At 42.4% G+C, this 19,634-nt stretch overlaps 1 protein-coding gene across 1 annotated transcript in view; it reads left to right on the forward strand.

Annotated features, from left to right (window-relative positions):
* PCDH15 (protocadherin related 15) overlaps positions 1-19,634 on the forward strand; it is a 1,564,441-nt gene that overhangs the window by 503,338 nt on the left and 1,041,469 nt on the right. Inside the window, exons 7-8 of the mRNA XM_068257852.1 lie at positions 10,725-10,841; positions 14,965-15,075. Of these exons, the coding sequence (XP_068113953.1) occupies positions 10,725-10,841; positions 14,965-15,075 (228 nt within the window). The remainder of the gene's footprint in view (positions 1-10,724; positions 10,842-14,964; positions 15,076-19,634) is intronic.

Genomic DNA, 19,634 nt, shown 5'->3' on the forward strand with positions numbered 1-19,634 from the left:
CACCCTACTATGCTTATTTTGATACATGAGGGTGTAGAGATCTAATGTAGCACAATACTATCTGTCCACATTGACCATACACTAGCTCTGCATTGTAGTGGAGGCTGGCCACACCCTGCATAATTGCCTTTTTCTTCTCCACTTGACATAAAACCAGATAATCAAAGTAAGGTGATGAGGTGTGATGGGACTTCATTGGCTGATATATGGACCTCTGGCTGGTGTGGCTTAGAGATGGCCCGAACCTCCGATTTTCGGTTTGCGAACTTCCGCAAAAAGTTCGGTTTGCGCGAACTTCCGCGAACCGCAATAGACTTCAATGGGGAGGCGAACTTGGAAAACTAGAAACATTTATGCTGGCCACAAAAGTGATGGAAAAGATGTTTTGTAAGGGGCCTAACACCTGGAGGGGGGCATGGCGGAGTGGGATAAACGCCAAAAGTCCCGGCGAAAAATCTGGATTTGACGTTTTAAGTGCAGGAATCACATTGAATGCTAATTTGCAGGCCTAAAGTGCTTTAAGACATCTTGCATGTGTATACATCAATCAGAATCAGAATCAGAATCAGAAATGTTTATTTCGCCAAGCATGACTGGGTCCTGCCTGGAATTGGGTTTTGGCACAGTACATACGCAGCTCGAAAAAACATAGTTACAAAAGATAGGTTTAACCTCCTTGGCGGTAACCCCGTGTGTGACACGGGGTAAGCCGCTGGAGGGTGCCGCTCAGGCCCTGCTGGGCCGATTTACATAATTTTTTTTTTGCTGGACGCAGCTAGCACTTTGCTAGCTGCGCCAGCACACTGATTGCTGCCGCCCCGCGCCCGATCGCCGCTATCCGTTGCGGCGCACGCCCCCCCCCCCAGACCCCGTGCGCTGACTGGCCAATCAGTGCCAGGCAGCGCCAAGGGGTGGATCAGGACTCCCAATGACGTCACGACGTCACTGACGTCGGTGAAGTCATCCCGCCCCGTCGCCGTGGTGACGGGGGAAGCCCTCCAGGGCTTTGAACGGGATTTCCTGATTGGAGATCGGAGATCGCCCTGGGCTCGCTACATGATTTAAAAAAAAAAATTGCGGCACTCCTTCCTGGCGAAATTTTTCATACCGCCAGGAGGGTTAAGTATGCAGTTAACAGAGCTAGAAATGAGAAACAGAACAAAAACACAGTATACAACACAAATCAAAAATCACAGTATGCATAAAAAGTGCACAAAAGTACACCAAAATCTGCATGGGGGAGATCGAACAGTTAGTCTGGAGAGCAGGTTGACTGGGGGGCAGTATGTGAAGGAAGTTCAGGAGGCTGACGGCTGAGGGAAAAAAGAGTTTCTGTGTCTGGTGGTTCGGGTTGGGATGGCCCGTAGCCTCCGGCCTAGTGGAAGTGAGCTGAAGAAGCAATGACCTGGGTGAGAGGGGTCGCTGGCAATCTTCAGTGCCCTAGTGCGCATTCTTGAGCTGTATAGGAGGGCCAGTGAGGGTAGGGGCATACCAATGATCTTTTCTGCCGACCTGATGACCCTCTGTAGTTTATTCCTGTCATCAGTGGTGGCTCCAGCATAGCAGACCAAGATGGAAGAGCACAGGATCAACTCGGTGGTGGCAGAGTAGCAGCATGTAAGGATCTCTTGGGTCATGCCGAACTTCTTATTTACACTCAGGGAGTGTAATTAGAGTACTGCTTCACACTGACACACCAAACTCACTGTGTAACGCACGGCAAACAGCTTTTTGCGTAGTGACGGCCGTGCTCTTCTGTCAGGTAATGTCTGACTGCCTTATCAACTTTCAATGGTTCTTTCTCTAACATAGTTAAAGCTTACATCTATTGTTTTAAATTACTTTTACTGCTGGCTGTTCACTGCCTGTAATGAGAATCTGTTATGGAGGGCAAGTTTGCCATTGCGAGTTAATACGGGTAATGGCCGGGGAATCCCGGCTCGATTCCGTTGCGGAGTGGGAGCCTAAGAAATGGCTACCACCACCACACATCCAAGGAAGGCAGCAGGCACGCTGTGGGCAAAGAAGCAGGAACGGCTAACACACCCATCCAAGGAAGGCAGCAGGCATGGCATGCACGTCCCAAGGTAGTGACCAAAAATAACAATACAGGAGGACTTTCGAGGCCCTGCTGTATATGAGATGAATCAACTTTAAATCCTTTAATGAGAATCTGTTATGGAGGGCAAGTCTGCCACCCATTCAAGTGAAAGGTGTTGGTGGAGGGTGGATCCGGAAGTGCTAAGTCGAGGTGTTGTACTAAAGAATGTCCGCATGTCCGACATCACCATGAGATTGCTGGAGCGTTCAGGCCTTGTCTGTGTGGACATGGGAGGACGATTACTGGCAGTGGTACCTTTATTGCGTTGTGCTGTGACATCACTCTTAAACGCATTGTAAAGCATAGTTGACAGCTTGTTCTGCATGTGCTGCATCCTTTCTGCCTTCTGGTGAGTTGGTAACATGTCCGCCACTTTGTGCCTATACCGAGGGTCTAGTGGCGTGGCCACCCAGTACAGCTCATTCCCCTTGAGTTTTTTATACGGGGGTCCCTCAACTGGCTGGACAGCATGAAAGATGCCAGGTACCAGGCAGGAACAGTGACACTGCGTGCGCTCACGTTGGTGGGTGGGTGCACAGTGAACAACAGGTAGGTAGGTATATGCAGTACTGGGTATTACAATGTGCACCTGTCACACACAGACAGGTAACGGATAGGCACAGTGACACTGCGTGCACTCACGTAGTTGGGTGGGTGCACAGTGAACAACAGGTAGGTAGGTAGGTATATGCAGTATTGGGTATTACAATTATTATTATTACTATTTATTGTATTTATAAAGCGCCAACATATTATGCAGCATTGCACAATGGATAAAAGGGTTAACATACAAGGTAGGACATACAGGAAACTCACAACAAAACAAGATGATGCAAATGATTTGATAACAATACAATGTCATAGGTCAAAATAGAGATTGTTCTAGTCCACAAAAGGGGTGATTGTCAGTAAGATTGCATAATGAAGCTGGAAACACTAAGGGAGAGGGCCCTGCCAGAGGCTTACAATCTAATGGGTGGGGGTGGAGACAATAGGTGCATCTGTTGAGAGGGTGTCTAACAGAACATATTATGGTGCTGGTTTAGGGGGGTATGTGAGCATGTAAGGGTGAGTCTTGAGAGCTTGTGTGAAGGTATTAAAGGTGGGGGCAAGTCTGGTGGCTGGAGAGAGCGAGTTCCAGAGAGCAGCTTTTTGTGGGTGGACCTGGCATTCCAGAGGCCACAGGAAACAGGGAGCAAATGCCTAGGGGTAGGATGGATAGGAATAAGGTTATGCCGAGGGGTGTGTGGGTAGAGTGTGGGGGGGAGGGAAGGGAGGTGCATGGGGGTTGAGGGCTAAAAGGGAGTCTAAGGACAGAAGGGGAGAGGGTGCGGGTAAACAGAAGGGGGACAAGGTGTAGAAGGAGGTGGAGGTACAGCATGGGGTGATGGGGGAGAGCGAGATGGGGAGGGAGATAGCTGGGAAATGATGGAGGGGTCAGGGAGTGAATAGGAGGGGAGGGGTACATTTTGTACTGAAGGGATAAGGTAGGATGGGGTGTGGAGAGTGGAAGCATAAACAATGGGACAGCAGTTAGACCAAGATGAGATAAATGTCACCAATGATGTGGCTAAAGGGGGTTCAGCAAAGTTGCATCAATAATCAATCTGGTAAGGAGCAGTCCACAGGAGATCTGCAGTGAAGTTGGCAGAACATCAATGATGGCAAAAAATCCAGCTGTGTGTGATTGGTAGATGGGGTGTCTGGTTGGTAATGACGTAACTTGTCTGGAAGTCGGCGATGGATCAGTTGGTGGGGAGTTCAGCAGTGGGGCAGCCAGCGAAGATCAGCAGTGGTGTGGTTGGTGAGGCACGGTGAAACCATCAGTAGTTATGTAAGCGGGTGTGCAGTGCTTAAATTTAGCTGGCTGTATGTTCAGCTTGTGTATGTTCAATATGGTATTGAAGGTACTTCTATGCAGGGTGTAGAAAATCAGCAGATGAACAACAGCCCAGAGTTCTGTGCTAGTTCACTTCTGTTCCCTTCTGGCTCAATTCTGGTATAATTCGGTTTGTCTAAAGTACCCTTAAAATTAATACCCTTTAAATTTATACCCTTAAATGTATACACTGCTGACCAAGGTCATGCTGACCATATGATCTGCTAATATATCCCTGACTAGATTGATGCTGACAAGCAGACTGATTACAGCTGTGAATATACTAGACACTGTCACACACTGTGCACCTGTCACACACAGACAGGTAGCGGACAGGCACAGTGACACAGCGTGCGCTCACGTAGGTGGGTGGGTGCGTGCACAGTGAACAGGTAGGTAGGTAGGTATATGCAGTACTGGGTATTACAATGTGCACCTGTCACACACAGACAGGTAGCGGACAGGCACAGTGACACTGCGTGCGCTCAACTCACGTAGGTAGGTGGGTGCACTGTGAACAACAGGTAGGTAGGTATATGCAGTAATGAGTATTACAATGTGCATCTGTCACACACAAGGTAGTCACTGAATGTGCTGGGCCTGGCAGTGGCACACACACAGTATGAATTATGAAGGGTGTCTATGCAACACAAGTGTCAGTGGGACACAGAAAAAAAAATAGATCACAAGAACAAGATTAGCTCTCAAAAGAGCTGTTGTGAGGTGCTATTTTAGCAATAAGAGTCAGCAAGGAACAAGCTAACAAGCCTACAAGAGCCTAACTAATATTTCCCTATGAGAGAGTCTACAGCAGCAGTCCCTTCTCTATTTACTGCAGGCACACGAGTGAGTATAATGGCCAGCAGTGCCTGCCTTTTATAAGGGGGGGGAGTGGCTCCAGGAGGGAGTGTAGCCTGATTGGCTACAATGTGCCTGCTGACTGTGATGTAGAGGGTCAAAGTTGAACCTAATGGTGCATTATGGGGGCGAACCGAACTTCCGGAAAAGTTCACGGTTCTCCGCGATTGCGAACCATGGAAGTTCGCCGGGAACCGTTCGCCGGTGAACCATTCGGGCTATCTCTAGTGTGGCTGTGGTTGCACTATAAATCATGGACATTTTTAATGCAGAGTGCTTTTCATAGTGCTTGTCTTTTTCAAAAAAAAAAGTCCTATTGGGGAAATGGCAATGCTTTTTAAATTACGGTCTTACTCTTAGGTCACATTCACAGTGGGGTGTTGCATTATAACTTATATTCTCTATATAACAGGAATGAAACAGAACAAAAAAGGTATACGGCACATTACGCCACATTGAATCGCATACAGTGAAGCATACAGTCAATGAAAAGGATGCTTCACTGTAACTTTTAATGTGCACTTTTAGTCATAATGCACTGCAAGGAATCAAGGTTTACATGAAGTGCATTACCATACTGCATCCAGTTATTCTGCAATGCACACCCCACACTGTAAATGTCACATAGATGGTGCATTGTATTGCGGTAAGCCTTGTTACAAAGCGGCCATTACACTGCAGCACTACGTACCACTGGGATTGGGGTCTTAGTAACATTGTTTTAGGTTTAACCTTAAATTACTTTAACAATTTACCAACACCTGGCCATTTTAAGTTCTTTAAAAAAGTATTTAAAAAAATGATTTACAGTTACAGATTTTGACCTCAAAATACCTCATTTAGAACTTTAAAACAAACATAATCCTAATACTTCTTTTATATTCATATAATTAGATATTAGTTTTCTTATAGTGCAAAAATGCATAAGGAAATATACCAAAACAACAACATTGCAAGAAATATTTAAATTTGTGCTAAGATGTGTAGGAATACATAACATTAGGTTTCCCATTTTAGTTTGCTTTACATTATATTGTACTTACGCAATTTAACAGATGAAATGCCTACATAGCTCAGCTTAAAGGTATTAAGAAAACACTTCACAGAAAAGCCAATAATGTTTGTTAAACCATCATCCACTTTCCTGGAGCATATTGGGATAAAAGGTTTATTTTATTTTTCTTACTTTTTTTTTTTTTTACTTTTTTTTTTTCTTTTTACTTTTTCTTCCTCTGCTTTTCATGCACAATGCATTGAGAGCTCAGATTTCATAGAAGACCTTCAAAATATAATAGTCTTTCCTATGACTTCCTACTGTTAAGCCAAATCACTTTTTGCTAGTTCCTGCTCTCCTCCACTGCCCTAGAGTTGAGTCTAAATGTCAAGATATAATATGTTCTCATTTTTTTCCTTTTTGCATGTTTATTTCAAAGTACATATACCAGCCAAATGAACAAAGAATATGTTTACTATCCAAAAATTTCATGACACATAGTGTTTTTTTATCATCTTAAAACTGAGAAAAAAAAATGCATGTTTTTCCATAGTCAGCTCTTTTGCATAAAATATGTTCTACTGTGATGTAGTATTTGGCCATCAAGACTAAGGACACAAATGAGTGAAATCTCCTCCAACAGATGTCTATCTGATTGAATGGATGTTTTACAACTCCAATGTTAAAGCAAGTGCTATTAGCCCAGAGACCCTTCAACAAAGCTGCATCCAGCTTTCCTCACGAAGATAATAGGAAAGCTTCTGTCTCTACTTTTATACAGCAAAAAGTATTAAACTTTGTGAGAAGCAATGTAATCATTTCATACTATGCAGAGGCCTATCAATTTGCATCGCTAGTTTCTTTCCAATAAGTACTAAGCAAAGTAAACTTCATGGAAAATAACTTCTCATAAGTTACAATTCCTTCCTTCCTCCTGGACAGCTTTAAATGGTAATTGCATTAGAAAATACTATGGAGAGGGACAAAACAGCAGTTTATGTATACACACATTGTACAGAGATCTCACAAAAGAGGTAGCCATTCTCCTTGTGGCATACAAGTAAATTAGCACAGTAAAGGAAAGTTCATCATCAATGTGTAATCAGGATTTCCAGAACAGTACAGGCATTATCTACAAATTGTAATTTAATAGGGCTTTAAACAATGTTTATAATGGTGTTTGAAAGTTCATGAATCTTTTCAAATTTTCTGTAGTTTCTACATGAATGTTATCTAAAAAATAAGTGTGCTTTTCAAACAAGTCTTAACAGTATAGACCAAAAAACAAATGACACAATTTTTTTTTACAGTTTGTGATGTAGTTAATGATAAAAAAATGATACCTTAACCTATCTGGATGCCAAAAGTAAATTTACTAAATGTCGTAACTGTTGATTAGTTAATTGTTTATTAGATTAGTACATTGACTCAGCAGAAATGTTAGCCTACTCATCTCTACAGAACAGCACGACCAGCTAACGCCCATAGGCGTCAGCTGGTCTTAAGTGGGTTACCATGGAAACGGCCGCTCGAGCGGCCTTTCCATGTCAGTTCACGGAGGGTGTCTCCGTGAACAGCCGGAGAGCCGCCGATCGCGGCTCGCCGGCAAAATGTAAACACGCGGGGAAGAAATCCCCGCTGTTTACATCATACGGCGCTGCTGCGCAGCAGCGCCATAAGGCAGATCGGCGATCCCCGGCCTCTGATTGGCCGGGGATCGCCGGCATCTGATAGGCGGAAGCCTATCCTTCAATGCGCAGGACGGAACACCGTCCTGCGCATTACGGAGAGAGGGAGGGAGGTAAGGAGGCAGAGGGCAGAAATGGCTGTGGAGGGGGGCTTTGAGGAGCCCCCCCCCCCGCAAAACGCAGATGGCTGGTGGCGATCAGACCCCCCCGGCCGGACATCCCCCTAGTGGGGAAAAACGGGGGGAAGTCTGGTCGCCCTGGCTTCAAAGCGATCTGTGCGGTGGGCTGGAGAGCCCACGCAGCACAGATCGGACCAGCATAGGCTGGTCCTTAAGTGGTTAAGCTGTATAATGATGGGCTTCCATATGAACTGATCATTTTGTCTTTTAATGACCTTTCAATTGGATTAAGATCAGGGCTTTGACTAGCTTGTTCAAAAATTGTTACAAGCCTCACTGGTAATGGAGCTGATGACTAGGCATGAGCAAGTACAGTTTAGCAAAAAGCAAGACTGTTCAAGGAGGGGGACATGGCAGAGAGGGATTACTTACCTATCTAACTTCCTTTTGCCATGATGCTAAGCACCGCGTTCCCTCCTGTGTTTCCATCCTCCCAATGCTTTCTTCTTCACAGCTGAAGTACCAGCTGAGAAGCAAGATGAAGCAAGGTATGGAGCACGGTTTGGAGTGTTGCAGCAAGAGGCAGTCATACTGGAACATTAACCCTTTCTGCTATGGCTTCCAGCTTAAACACAAGTGGGTACAGTTTCTCTTCTCACAAAATTGTGCTCCATTATCTCTACTAGTGACCACTTTATATAGTATATATCAAAGAGGAGATGACTGGGTATAACCCAACAGTATTTATTCAACTGAAAGTGCAAATATACACTGGTAAAAACGTGATTATATTAAAGGGAAGGTTCAAGCAAAATAAAAAAATGAGTTTCACTTACCTGGGGCTTCTACCAGCCCCATGCAGCCATCCTGTGCCCTCCTAGTCACTCACTGCTGCTTCAGTCCCCCGCTGGCAGCTTGCCGACCTCGGAGGTCGGGGGCTGCATTGTGTACATTTTTACGCATTCCCGCTAAAGCAGGAACATTAACACATACATTTTTACGCGTTACTGGTTCAATGCGTAAATTTTTACGCATTGAACCAGTAATGCGTAAATATGTATGAGTTAATGTTCCTGCACTAGCGGGAATGCGTAAAAATGTACGCAATGTGTCCCGCCGACCTCCGAGGTTGGCATGCTGCCAGCGGGGGACTGGAGCAGCAGTAAGTGACTACGAGGGCACAGGATGGCTGCATGGGGCTGGTAGAAGCCCCAGGTAAGTGAAACTCATTTTTTTATTTTGCTTGGACATTCCCTTTAAGGCTGGTTTCACAGTGGGACGTTACAGGCGCACGTTAGAGCAGCCTGTAACGCAGCCCACCGCACAGTAATGAAAAATCAATGGGGCTGTTCACAGTGCGGACGTTGCGTTACATTGTAACGCTGCATCACAAGGCAACGTACTGCATGCAGTACTTTGGACGCGGCTGAGCCGCATTAGACTGCTTGCACATGCTCAGTAATGTTGGGGAGGAGCGGAGAGCGGCCATGCACATGGCTAATTAATATGCACTGCACGTTATGACGTGCAGTGTTTACTTCCTGGAGCAGCGGCTCTGTGCGGCGATTGGCCGCCGGGACCACGTGATGCCGCATGCGCACAAGAGTGCGCATCACGGCATCACTGACGCCAGAGTGAGCTGCACAACGCGGCTCACTCTGACGTCCAGATCCAGCACCACCAGGCGTTGAGTTAGGGGGACGTTATGCGACCTTAACGCCCCCTCTAACGCAACGTCCTGGTGTGAAATTAGCCTAAATAATGAAGGCACTGTTAAAAAAAACTTTTTCCAGGCATAGCAAACAACAATTCTAACAATATGTATTAATATATTCAAAACAGTTACAGTTCAAGAATGGGATTGAGAGCCAGAAAAGTAATATGTAATCACAAATTATAAGACAGTGCAGTACAGAATATTTTTAAGAAATTTGGTCAATAAATAAATCTGAACATTTAAAGGGTTCACACATATTCAAGCACCACTACTGTATATGGCATTCTGAATATCTTTAGCAAACTTAAAGAGAGACTGAAGCGAGTACAAAACTCGCTTCAGCTCTTATATTCAACAGGGACATGTGTGCCCCTGCTAAAACGCCACTATCCGGCGGCTAAACGGGGGTCCCTTACCCCCCAAATTCCCTCGTCTACTCATGGGGATCTCTTCCTGTTTGAGGCAGAGCTATTGCACGCAGGCCTGCCTCACACGCGTCTATAAGCGCGTATCTCCGCCTCTCCCCCACCCCTCTCAGTCTTCCTTCACTGAGAGGGGTGGGGGAGAGGCGGCAATGCGCCGCTGATAGACGGTGCTGAGAGGCAGGGCTGCAGCCGTTAGCCCTGCCTCAACAGCAGCAAAATCTACGACCAAGTTGGTCGTAGATTTTGCAAGGGGGGACTTGGGGGGTAAGGGACCCCCGTTCAGCTGCGGGATAGCGGCGTTTTAGCAGGGGCACACATGCCCCTGCTGAATATAAGCTCTGAAGCGAGATTTATTCTCGCTTCAGAGTCTCTTTAAGCAAACTTTAAATGTTAGTGATGCACACCTTTGTAACTGCTTAACAGAAGTTCTATATCCTCTATTTTCTGGACGCCTACAGGAGATACTCAAACCTCCTATCCCTCTTTTAGTCTAATATTGCAGCTCAAAGGCAAAAGAACATTTTTTTTTTTTATATTCTTCATGTAACTGTAAATACTAATCTGTTTTACAGCTTGCTTTTTATTTATTTTTTTATTTATTTTTACAAAATAAAATGTCTTATTATGATACATCCCTCTTTATTAAGCTCAAGTGTCTTTACTTAGCTAGGATATTTTTTGTTTGCTGTCAGAAATGTAGGTGGAATAGAAACTGTAAAGTAAGTAGAGACTTTGCATAAACATATTTTGTAATCTAAAACTTTACATAATTCATGTGATATTCTGCTAAAAAAAAGCTAAACTCATAGATTAAACTTCCCTAAAATAAGCAAAGAAAAGTTAGGACTATCAAATGAATATAGACTTTAAAATTTAAATAATTTGAAATGTGATACTTGCATTGCATTTGATAGTAATATATTTTGTTTCTTTTTTTTTTAAGCTGACTCCAGTTGGAACAACAATTTTTACTGGCTTTGCGGATAATGGTGCTACAGACATTGATGATGGTCCTAATGGCCAAATCGAATATTTTATCCAGTACAACCCAAATGATACAGTAAGTAAATTTATGTAATGTTTCAATCTGTACCAATCTCACTTTGCACTTTCATCTGTTGGAATCTGCATGAACCTTTTCTTTTTGTATACTTCAAAAAAATAACAGCGTGTTTCTTGAATAGATTTTGAGGTCTGCAGGGTTTTGATTTTTGAGTTCCTAGTCATAAATCCACATTTCTGAGTGGAAATACCAAATTGGAAATTGTTTAATAACATCAGTTCTGAGTAGTTTGCATCCAAGTTGATGTTGCTGACTTTGCAAGATATTTGAGTAAAGTGTATCACTTTTTTAAGGCCTTGTATTTTTTGAGAAAACTGAAGTGTAAAGAGACTCTGTAACAAAATTTTCATCCTTATTTCTGCTATCCTATACATCCCTATACCTGTTCTAATGTGCTCTGTCTAACTGCAGCCTTTCCTATTTGCACAGGGGCTGTGTTATCTCTGTTATATGATCTAATCTTCTCTCCTCTGTCGGCTCTGTCGGGCTGAGGCAGTCAGGCTGGAATGTGCTGTGCTGCTTGTGATTGGATAGAAGCTATACACACCCTCTCCAGGCCCCCTGCACACTCTGTATGACTCACACACTGAGCTTACTCTCAGTGTATCACTTGCTCTGTCTTTTGTTTGTAAACACTGTATAAAAATGGCAATTACAAGCCAGGATTGCAGCAGGGAGAGGCAGAAACAGCACAGAGGGGCCCAGGAGAACATAATGAATAGAATGGTATGCTTTTTATTGTAAGAATTTTAGAGTACAGATTCTCTTTAAGAGAACCTGAACTGAAAATAAAAAGTCAAAATAACCATGCACAGGTCATAGTTACCTCCTGTGTAGTTTACTTCTCAATCTCTTTTTCCTCTCCTGCAGCCCATTTGTCCACTGTGATAAATGAAATTATCCGTCCTCCATTTAAAAAAATGGCCATTACACCATAACAGCTTCCTTGTCAGGACACTGTTAAACTGTAATATCACCCACTTGAGCCATAGGGAAACATGGACAATACCTTGCACTTTCAGTTGTAACTGCTGATATATAACTGACAGCAACTGGTATATTTTAGTTCTGACAATATATTGTCAGAACTGGAAGGGATCACTGTAAGAAGAAAATGGTGAGCTTCTGAGAGGAACTGACGTGAGGTTAGTATGTAATATTAATTTGTAGCGCTGTCATGTATTTATTTTAAATAATTTTACGCGCTTCAGGTTCCCTTTAAGGTTTTGGCATTGAAACATCTTCAAACCCTGCAAGTAGTAGGTTTGTGGTTTGTTGGCATATACATTCTTCAATCCACATTTGTTTTTAGCAAATACATTGAAAAAAAGTAATATAAAAATACACATAAAAAAAACATTGCACCCCCCATCCCAAGCACCTATAACCCTCTATTCCCTATGCAGGCTCCCCCCCCCCCCCCCGGTATTTGGAGCCTATGAGTATGAGGCTTCACCCTCAAGCAATATTAACCGACATGGGTTTCAAGGTTAGGGCAACCTGCAAATGCTTCCCTTTCTCATTTGCAGAGCACCCTTTTAAAGCTTATGAACAGGGTGGTTTAACCCCGTGTCTGGTGTCCGGGAAGAAATACAGTAACTACAACCACTTCAATGTTCACAGGATCTTATGGGAATTGTGTTAGTCACAGAAAAGTCCACTCTTCTCAGATCAGTGTTTGCAAAATGGAGATAAGAGTTCTGCCCTTTGAAAAAAAAGTGTAAAAAAGAAGTGTTTGTATTCCTTACTACTGAATTCTGCCATGGGATTCAGCATTAAAACCAAACCAAACAAAAAACTATGGCCTATATACAATTCGCTATTTCTGAAACTTAGAGATACTTTTTCTGTTTAAAGTAACTTTTCAGCACTCTGCAATTGAAAAAATACTTTGCTGCATGCTGGTGTCTTAAAAGGCATTTTATTGATAAGATGTGAAAATATCACCTAGAGAAAAAAGTACGAGAAAAAGGGAATTGGACCGGGGCACCATGTATCTCTGTTTGGTCTGCTGTGTTTTGTGAATTCTTTTCTGGTAAAATGTTACGGTCATGGATTTCTTCCAACTGCAAAAAACTTTCTTTTAAAAAGGCTTCAATTTTTCCAACATTTTGTGAAGATAGTTTGTGCTTGTAAAAGCCACTAAAAGTAGCAGTCCAGACTAATGACATCTGCTTCCAAGACTACAAGTTTGTGAGGTTCATACAGGAGCAGTCTAAAGAAGACCATATTTTGTTTATTGTTGTCAATTTACTTTAGATAAAGATACTTTTTTTCTTTTGTCCTTTCTTTACAATTCTGTGCTGAGAAGGTATCTAAGATGGTCAGAAAATATGTGGCTTTATGTATAGCTACTACAGTTATAAACAAGTGGGCTAACACTCTAGGTTTAACTTATCAAGAAAGCTACATGCTTTCCAAAACCATTCCATGCATGTGGGTTGCCATGAGAGACATATTTGGGGTTTGAACATATGGACCACTAAAACTTTTTTTGCCTTGCCATTGTTAAAATAATTAATTTAGAGAGGCAGACTGATACTCAGCTAATTGCATAAGTTAATGATGCAAACTGAAGTTCATACAACAAGAAAAATATCTGGGTAATTTTAGAGAAATTTCTTTAACCACTTCTGGACCACAGTAATGGAAATTGACATCCTATCTGTAGCTGCTCATTCCTGCAGGATGTAGATTTCTATTATCCTGCTCTCACCCATTGCCACAGGCCTCTCCCCTGTGAGCTGGTCAGGAGCCAATGTCATGGGCTCCTGACAGCATGATCACTGTGAGCCAATCTTATTGGCTCTCATTGATCACGGGGTCAGGAGCCAATACAAATCAGCTCCTCACCGACTCAGAGTTCTGCTGTCAAAGCAACGGCAGAGCGAGGGGGCTGTGGGGATGAGCAAATGGCAAGGGCAGTGGGCCTGTGTGGCGATTCATTGGTAGGAGCCATCTTTTGATACCAGCAGTCTCTGGTCCTTAAGGGGCCAGATACTGCTGATATCCAAGTGGTTAAAGTCACCCTAAAAGTCTGTGTGCCATAATTAGATGCACATGTATACATATAGTACGAAACCTATTTCAAACCCTATTTCCTTGTGTGCCATTTTTTCTTTTTTAGTGTAAGGGTTACTTTAATAGGGCAATATCCTTACAGTTGCATCTGAAACTCTGTTTGATATCGGATTCCAGTTCATAAAATCTCTGTGTGCATGTAGAGATATTTTTTCATAGAAGAATTGAGATGAAAAGTTCAATAAGTCATTATTTCTCTGTTTGGGAGCAGTCACATCATTAAGAGGATCAAACTTAGATCTACAATTAGGTTCTACTTAGAATCAATACTACAGTTTCAGTTGTTTATGCCACCCATTTGTTTTGGTATCATTTTAACCAGAATAAGTGAAATATGTTCTGAGTAAACTGTAAAAAGTGAAAATTTGCATGAAAAATTAAAATAGTGTATTTCTTATATTTAAGCCTATTTTCACCCTCTGAAATGCTCATGAATTTATATGTCAGTCCTGAAGGCTCCTTACTGCATCCGACCTGCCCCCTTTTTCATCTAAGCACTTAATGCCCAGTTTGTTGCCATGATTGAGCCCAGTCAGAGCCCAGTACACTCCTCAATCTCCTGTGTATCATACTGCCACATGGCTGTGCACAAAAGCTATGGCCAAGATCATCCCGGACATACAAAGTTTGGTAATAATTGGAACTTGGCATGCCCAGGATGCTCATAGTGACAGCTTCTATACATGACTATGCTTGAACAAGTACAGAGAAGACTTGCATATGGAAAGGGCAAGCACCCTGAAGATCTAATAGGAGTTTTAAAATAGGTTAGGAATACAGCTGCAAAATTAAGGGGAGGCCAGATGCACTAGGATGCTTGGAAAGGTTTGAAAAGTCTTAACATGGTATATATCAATATATTTTTCACTTCAGGTTTCCTTTACTTACTATATAACGCCTATCATTTGACTTTTTAAAAAATATTTTACAACATTCAAATGCACCAATAAAAAATAAATCATGTGAGAACTGAGAAGCAATAGGAAATTGTTTTGAATTTATGTATAAACAATTATATGTATGCTTTTAACTGTTTCAGAAATCCAACCAAACTTTTGACATTCCCCTCACACTGTCTGGAGCAGTGGTTTTACGACGCAGATTGAATTATGAAGAAAAGACACGGTATTATATCATAGTGCAAGCAAATGTAAGTTGAATTGTTAGTAAATACTTTTCTTTTCAAAGACTGAACTATACTGTATAATCTCGTAATAGTAAACTCTGATATAGTAAACCTCTGGCCATAGTAAACTCAGTCCTAAGGTCCTAGGTACACACCTTGTATGAACATGCAATGTATGGCCAATTAAGATTTAGTAAACTTCTAATACAGTTAAATAATTTTCCAGATCCCTTGGAGTTTACTATAAAGGGGTTCTACTGTATTGTTGGCAATAAACATTCAACCATATGAGAAACCGCTAAACCTAAAATCCTGAATTTCCTGGAAATAGTATTTTTTTTTTTATTATTTTGACTATAAAAAATGATTGAATATGAATTTGGCAGATTTCACCAAAATGCATTTGTCTTTTGGGCAGGGGTGCTCAGATACCCCTTTTCAAAATCCGAATTGATCCGGATACCCAGATATCCGAATCGGATATCGGGATCTGAACGTTTTGATATCCGCATACATGCGGATATCCGACCGCATTATCCGGGCTATCCGGGCGAATTCGGAAATCCGAATAGAAAAAACGGAAGTGGCCTATAAATAGCTTACAAATCGTTTTTTGAGGTAAATGATACATTTCTGTACAAAGTCTGTAAATTAACATCAGGAGTAGGTTCCAGACAAATTACACAGCAATTGTGTTCAGCAATTTGTGTTCAGGTAAAACATTAAAAAGGAGAGGTTCCAGGAAGTGGTCGTACTGCCACAGTTGGGGCCTCCCCAAAACTTGGACAGCACAGACCCCTCCAAAAAAATTACACAGCAATTGTGTTCAGATAATCACTATGGCACCTAGTGTTGGTACCACGGCGCAGTAAAACATTAGGAGAGGTTCCAGGAAGCGGTCGTACTGCCGCAGTTGGGGCCTCCCGAACTCGGACAACACAGACACGGTCTGGTAGTCACAGTCCATCTCGTCGTCATAATTATTACCAGCAATCAGACTCCCCCTCCTCAAACAGTTGCTGGGATGTTGATGACCCCCCAAACTCCTCTTTTGCTGACACCTCAGGCAAGGAATCCCCCTCCCAACAATCACCGTCACCATCTTTGACTCCTCCGCAAACCCCAGTGTGGCCAGAATGTCCTTCTCAAAGTCAGTGGTAATAGTGCTGATTGTGCTTGCGATGTCTGGACTACAGAGCATGCTGACTGAGGGTAGACTGCCTGCTGGGGTCGACATGATGACTGACGAGTCCCCATGCACTGCTGGGCGGCTGCTGTTGCTCCTGCCAACAGGAGTGGTGGTAGGGGTGGAGGTGTCTGTTTTAAAGCTGGTGGTGGCCTGCTCATCCACCATCAGCTGCATCACAGGCTTGGCGTCTTTCTCCTCCAATTTGCGGTGCCGACCCTGCTGAAAAATGGCCGCTACATGCTGCTGCGCACCTGCAGCATGACTCCCCCTAACAGCTGGGCGCCCAGTGCGTCCATGGCCAGTGGCTAGCGGTGGAATAGACACTGGCACAGCAGAACTGCTGGAGGTGACGGTGCTAGCAATGTTCCTTCTCTTCTTGGCCTTGATGCCCTTCCCCTGGCTGCCAATGCCAGCAGACATAGTGCAAGTTTGTGTGATGATTTATGATGTCACCAGATGGATGCGGGGTACTTGCACTGTATTGAAATCTGGGTAATTGGTGTTCGACTTGAATGAATCTGCACGGAGTGACAGACAGCAGAGTAGAACACAGTGTGCACACTAATGGTCTGAGTCAGCAGCACAGCAGAAATACAGTAATCTGTACTGGTAAGCTAACACAGACACTATACTACTCTAAAAACTAGCACTGCAGTACTAAATAACTACACAATAATACAGTAATCCTATTCCCTAAACTATACTGTAGCTAAGGCAATATAGCACAGGCCTGGCCTGTGTGCACAAACAGCACACACACAGACACAGACACCTAACTAGGAGAGCTGCTGCAGGCTACAGCAGAGACTGTCAGACATACACACTAACTAAAATCACAATACAACAAACTAGCTAAACAACAATAAAAGAGAGTTATTGTACAGGTGTTAATGTGCAAAAACGCTGGGTTTAACACAGTATAAAGCACTTGCTTTAGCAAAACAGCACTAGAGTGTCTCTCTCAGTGTGCAGTCACAAAGCAAGGACGGGTTCCTTCAACATGGCCGCCTCTTGTGATTGGTTGCTAGGGCATCCTAATGCTTTTACAATCATTCTCTTCTTCAGGAAGTATATGGTTCATAAGATATAAATGGGCATTTCTTATATGTGCAGTGCGTATCCAATATCTCAAGTTGGGGCCAGCAAAAATATAATGCCATTATTTGGAATCTCTTCTTCTTCCAGTTCCTGTATATATTGCCCCCATAATAGGTAGAAAAAGGAGATCAGTCTATGACTTCCTCTTGATATCAAGTATGGTGAATATTGTAAGAGGAAAAGATTATAAATGTGTTAAAGGGAATCTGAAGTGAAAATAAACGTGTGAGATAATGCATTGTATGTGCAGTACAGCTAAGAAATAGAACATTAGTCGCAAAGATATGCTAAACTTCAGTTGTTATCTATGAAAAAGAGCTTCTTTGAGCTCTCTACGCCCAAACTAGGTCAAAGGCTGTGCTTTTTTCTGATGCACTTATACATCGAAGAAAAAGTGAGAAAACTTCAGATAAGGTATTACTTGCTGGGAAGCTCAAAGGATCATTAGCTCTGCTCTTTCATAGTTTAACCCTCCTGGCGGTAAGCCCGAGCTAAGCTCGGGATATGCCGCGCAGGAGGATTTTTCAGGCCCTGCTGGGCCGATTTGCACAATTTTTTATTACATGCAGCTAGCACTTTGCTAGCTGCGTGCAGTGCCCAATCGCCGCCGCTCCGCGCCAATTCGCTGCTAGCCGCCATGCAATGCTGACTCCCTCCCCCCCCGACCCCATGCGCAGCCTGGCCAATTGGTGCCAGGCAGCGCTGAGGGGTGGATCAGGATTCCCTTTGACGTCACGACGTCGATGACGTCATCCCGCCCCGTCGCCTAATGGAAATCCTGTGTAGAACGGGATTTCCTGATGGGCCTGATCGCCCAAAAAGTCGATCGGAGGGGGTAGGGGGATGCCGCAGCTCAGCGGCTGTCATGTAGCTAGCGCTAGGCTAGCTACATGATTAAGAAAAAAAAATTGTGCTGCGCTGCCCCCTGGTGGTTTTAATTGACCGCCAAGAGGGTTAAAATACAAAGTGTAGTTTGTAAACTGCAAATATTAGAGGATGTTATAAGAAAAAGTCTATTTAACTGAAAATAAAAATATGAGACTTTTCTTTGCTACTTCTGTTCTATTAATTATCCATAATTCCAGTTTTTTTCCATTTTTTTTCACTTCAGTGTTTAAGTGTTTTAACATTTTAGGCCTATTGATAACTGATTAAAAAAATTAATCAGAATGATACAATGATCAAATTGTATGAAAGGTTGTCCTTGGATTTATTCATGTATACTTGGCTTAAGAAGCTGATGTGGTTGAGCTTTTGATCACATGTTCATGTTGACCAGCAATCAATACATGCAACTTACAAATACATTTTATGTAAAGTATTTGTCAAAGTAAATATTAACAGTTTTCTCATTATTATTCTGTGTAATGTTCAGTTTGATCATGTCTTTCAACACTATATGACATGCAATCATCTTTTAACAAAATATATCTGCGTGTTCCTATAAAAGATACATTTCTGTGACACTTACATCAGCTGCTGCAATAAAGCTTATCCTATGTAGGTTATTTATTTGCTGTGTGCTGTAATATGTATTTTTAGATTTAAATGTCAAACATGTCAAGCGAATGAAGTTTCTATGCAACATCCTCTGCTCGATAAATTTATCCTTTCATTTTAAGACCATTTAATTTTTAGTAGATCAAAGAATATATGTACAGAAGCACAGATTCAATTTAGAATGTAGCAGAGGCTGAAAAGATTTAAATTATTATTTTCTACAACCTTAATAAAAATATGGAAGAAAAATTGTAGGTTAAGGAAACGGAATGGAATATCGAGATTTTTGGTTGATTTTGCAGAGAGAAAAATAGTCCCAGTCTGTGTAAGGGTCCTGACACACCAAAGAGCATTTTGCAGGGTTGTTTAAGATTTTTTTTTTCTTTTTGTGAATTCCATTGACATATTAAAAGCGCTGCAAAATTGCCACAATTGCGATTTTTCAAAAAATTGTGATCATTGCTATTTTGCTGCGATTTTAATGTAAGTGAATGGAAGAATTTTTTAAAAATCTAATACGAACCCCAAAACGCTAGCCAGTGTGTCAGGGCCCTTAGAAATTGATAATTATAAGAAAGGCCTACTTTTTTCTTGAGTTTCTTTCTATCATTTGGCAAATTGAATAGGCCTGGTTCACACTACAAGAGCTTTTTAAGTGCTTGTGATTTGAAAAGCTCTTCTAATACAATGCTACAAGGGATTTTTATATAATCTCGAAAGTTATGAATCTGGAAGATACCATTTATTGGCTAACTTAAAAAATAGGAGTAAGCAAGCTTTGGCTGTGCAGCCTTTG

This window comes from Hyperolius riggenbachi, chromosome 10 (assembly GCF_040937935.1).
Source record: "Hyperolius riggenbachi isolate aHypRig1 chromosome 10, aHypRig1.pri, whole genome shotgun sequence".
NCBI classification, from domain to species: domain Eukaryota; kingdom Metazoa; phylum Chordata; class Amphibia; order Anura; family Hyperoliidae; genus Hyperolius; species Hyperolius riggenbachi.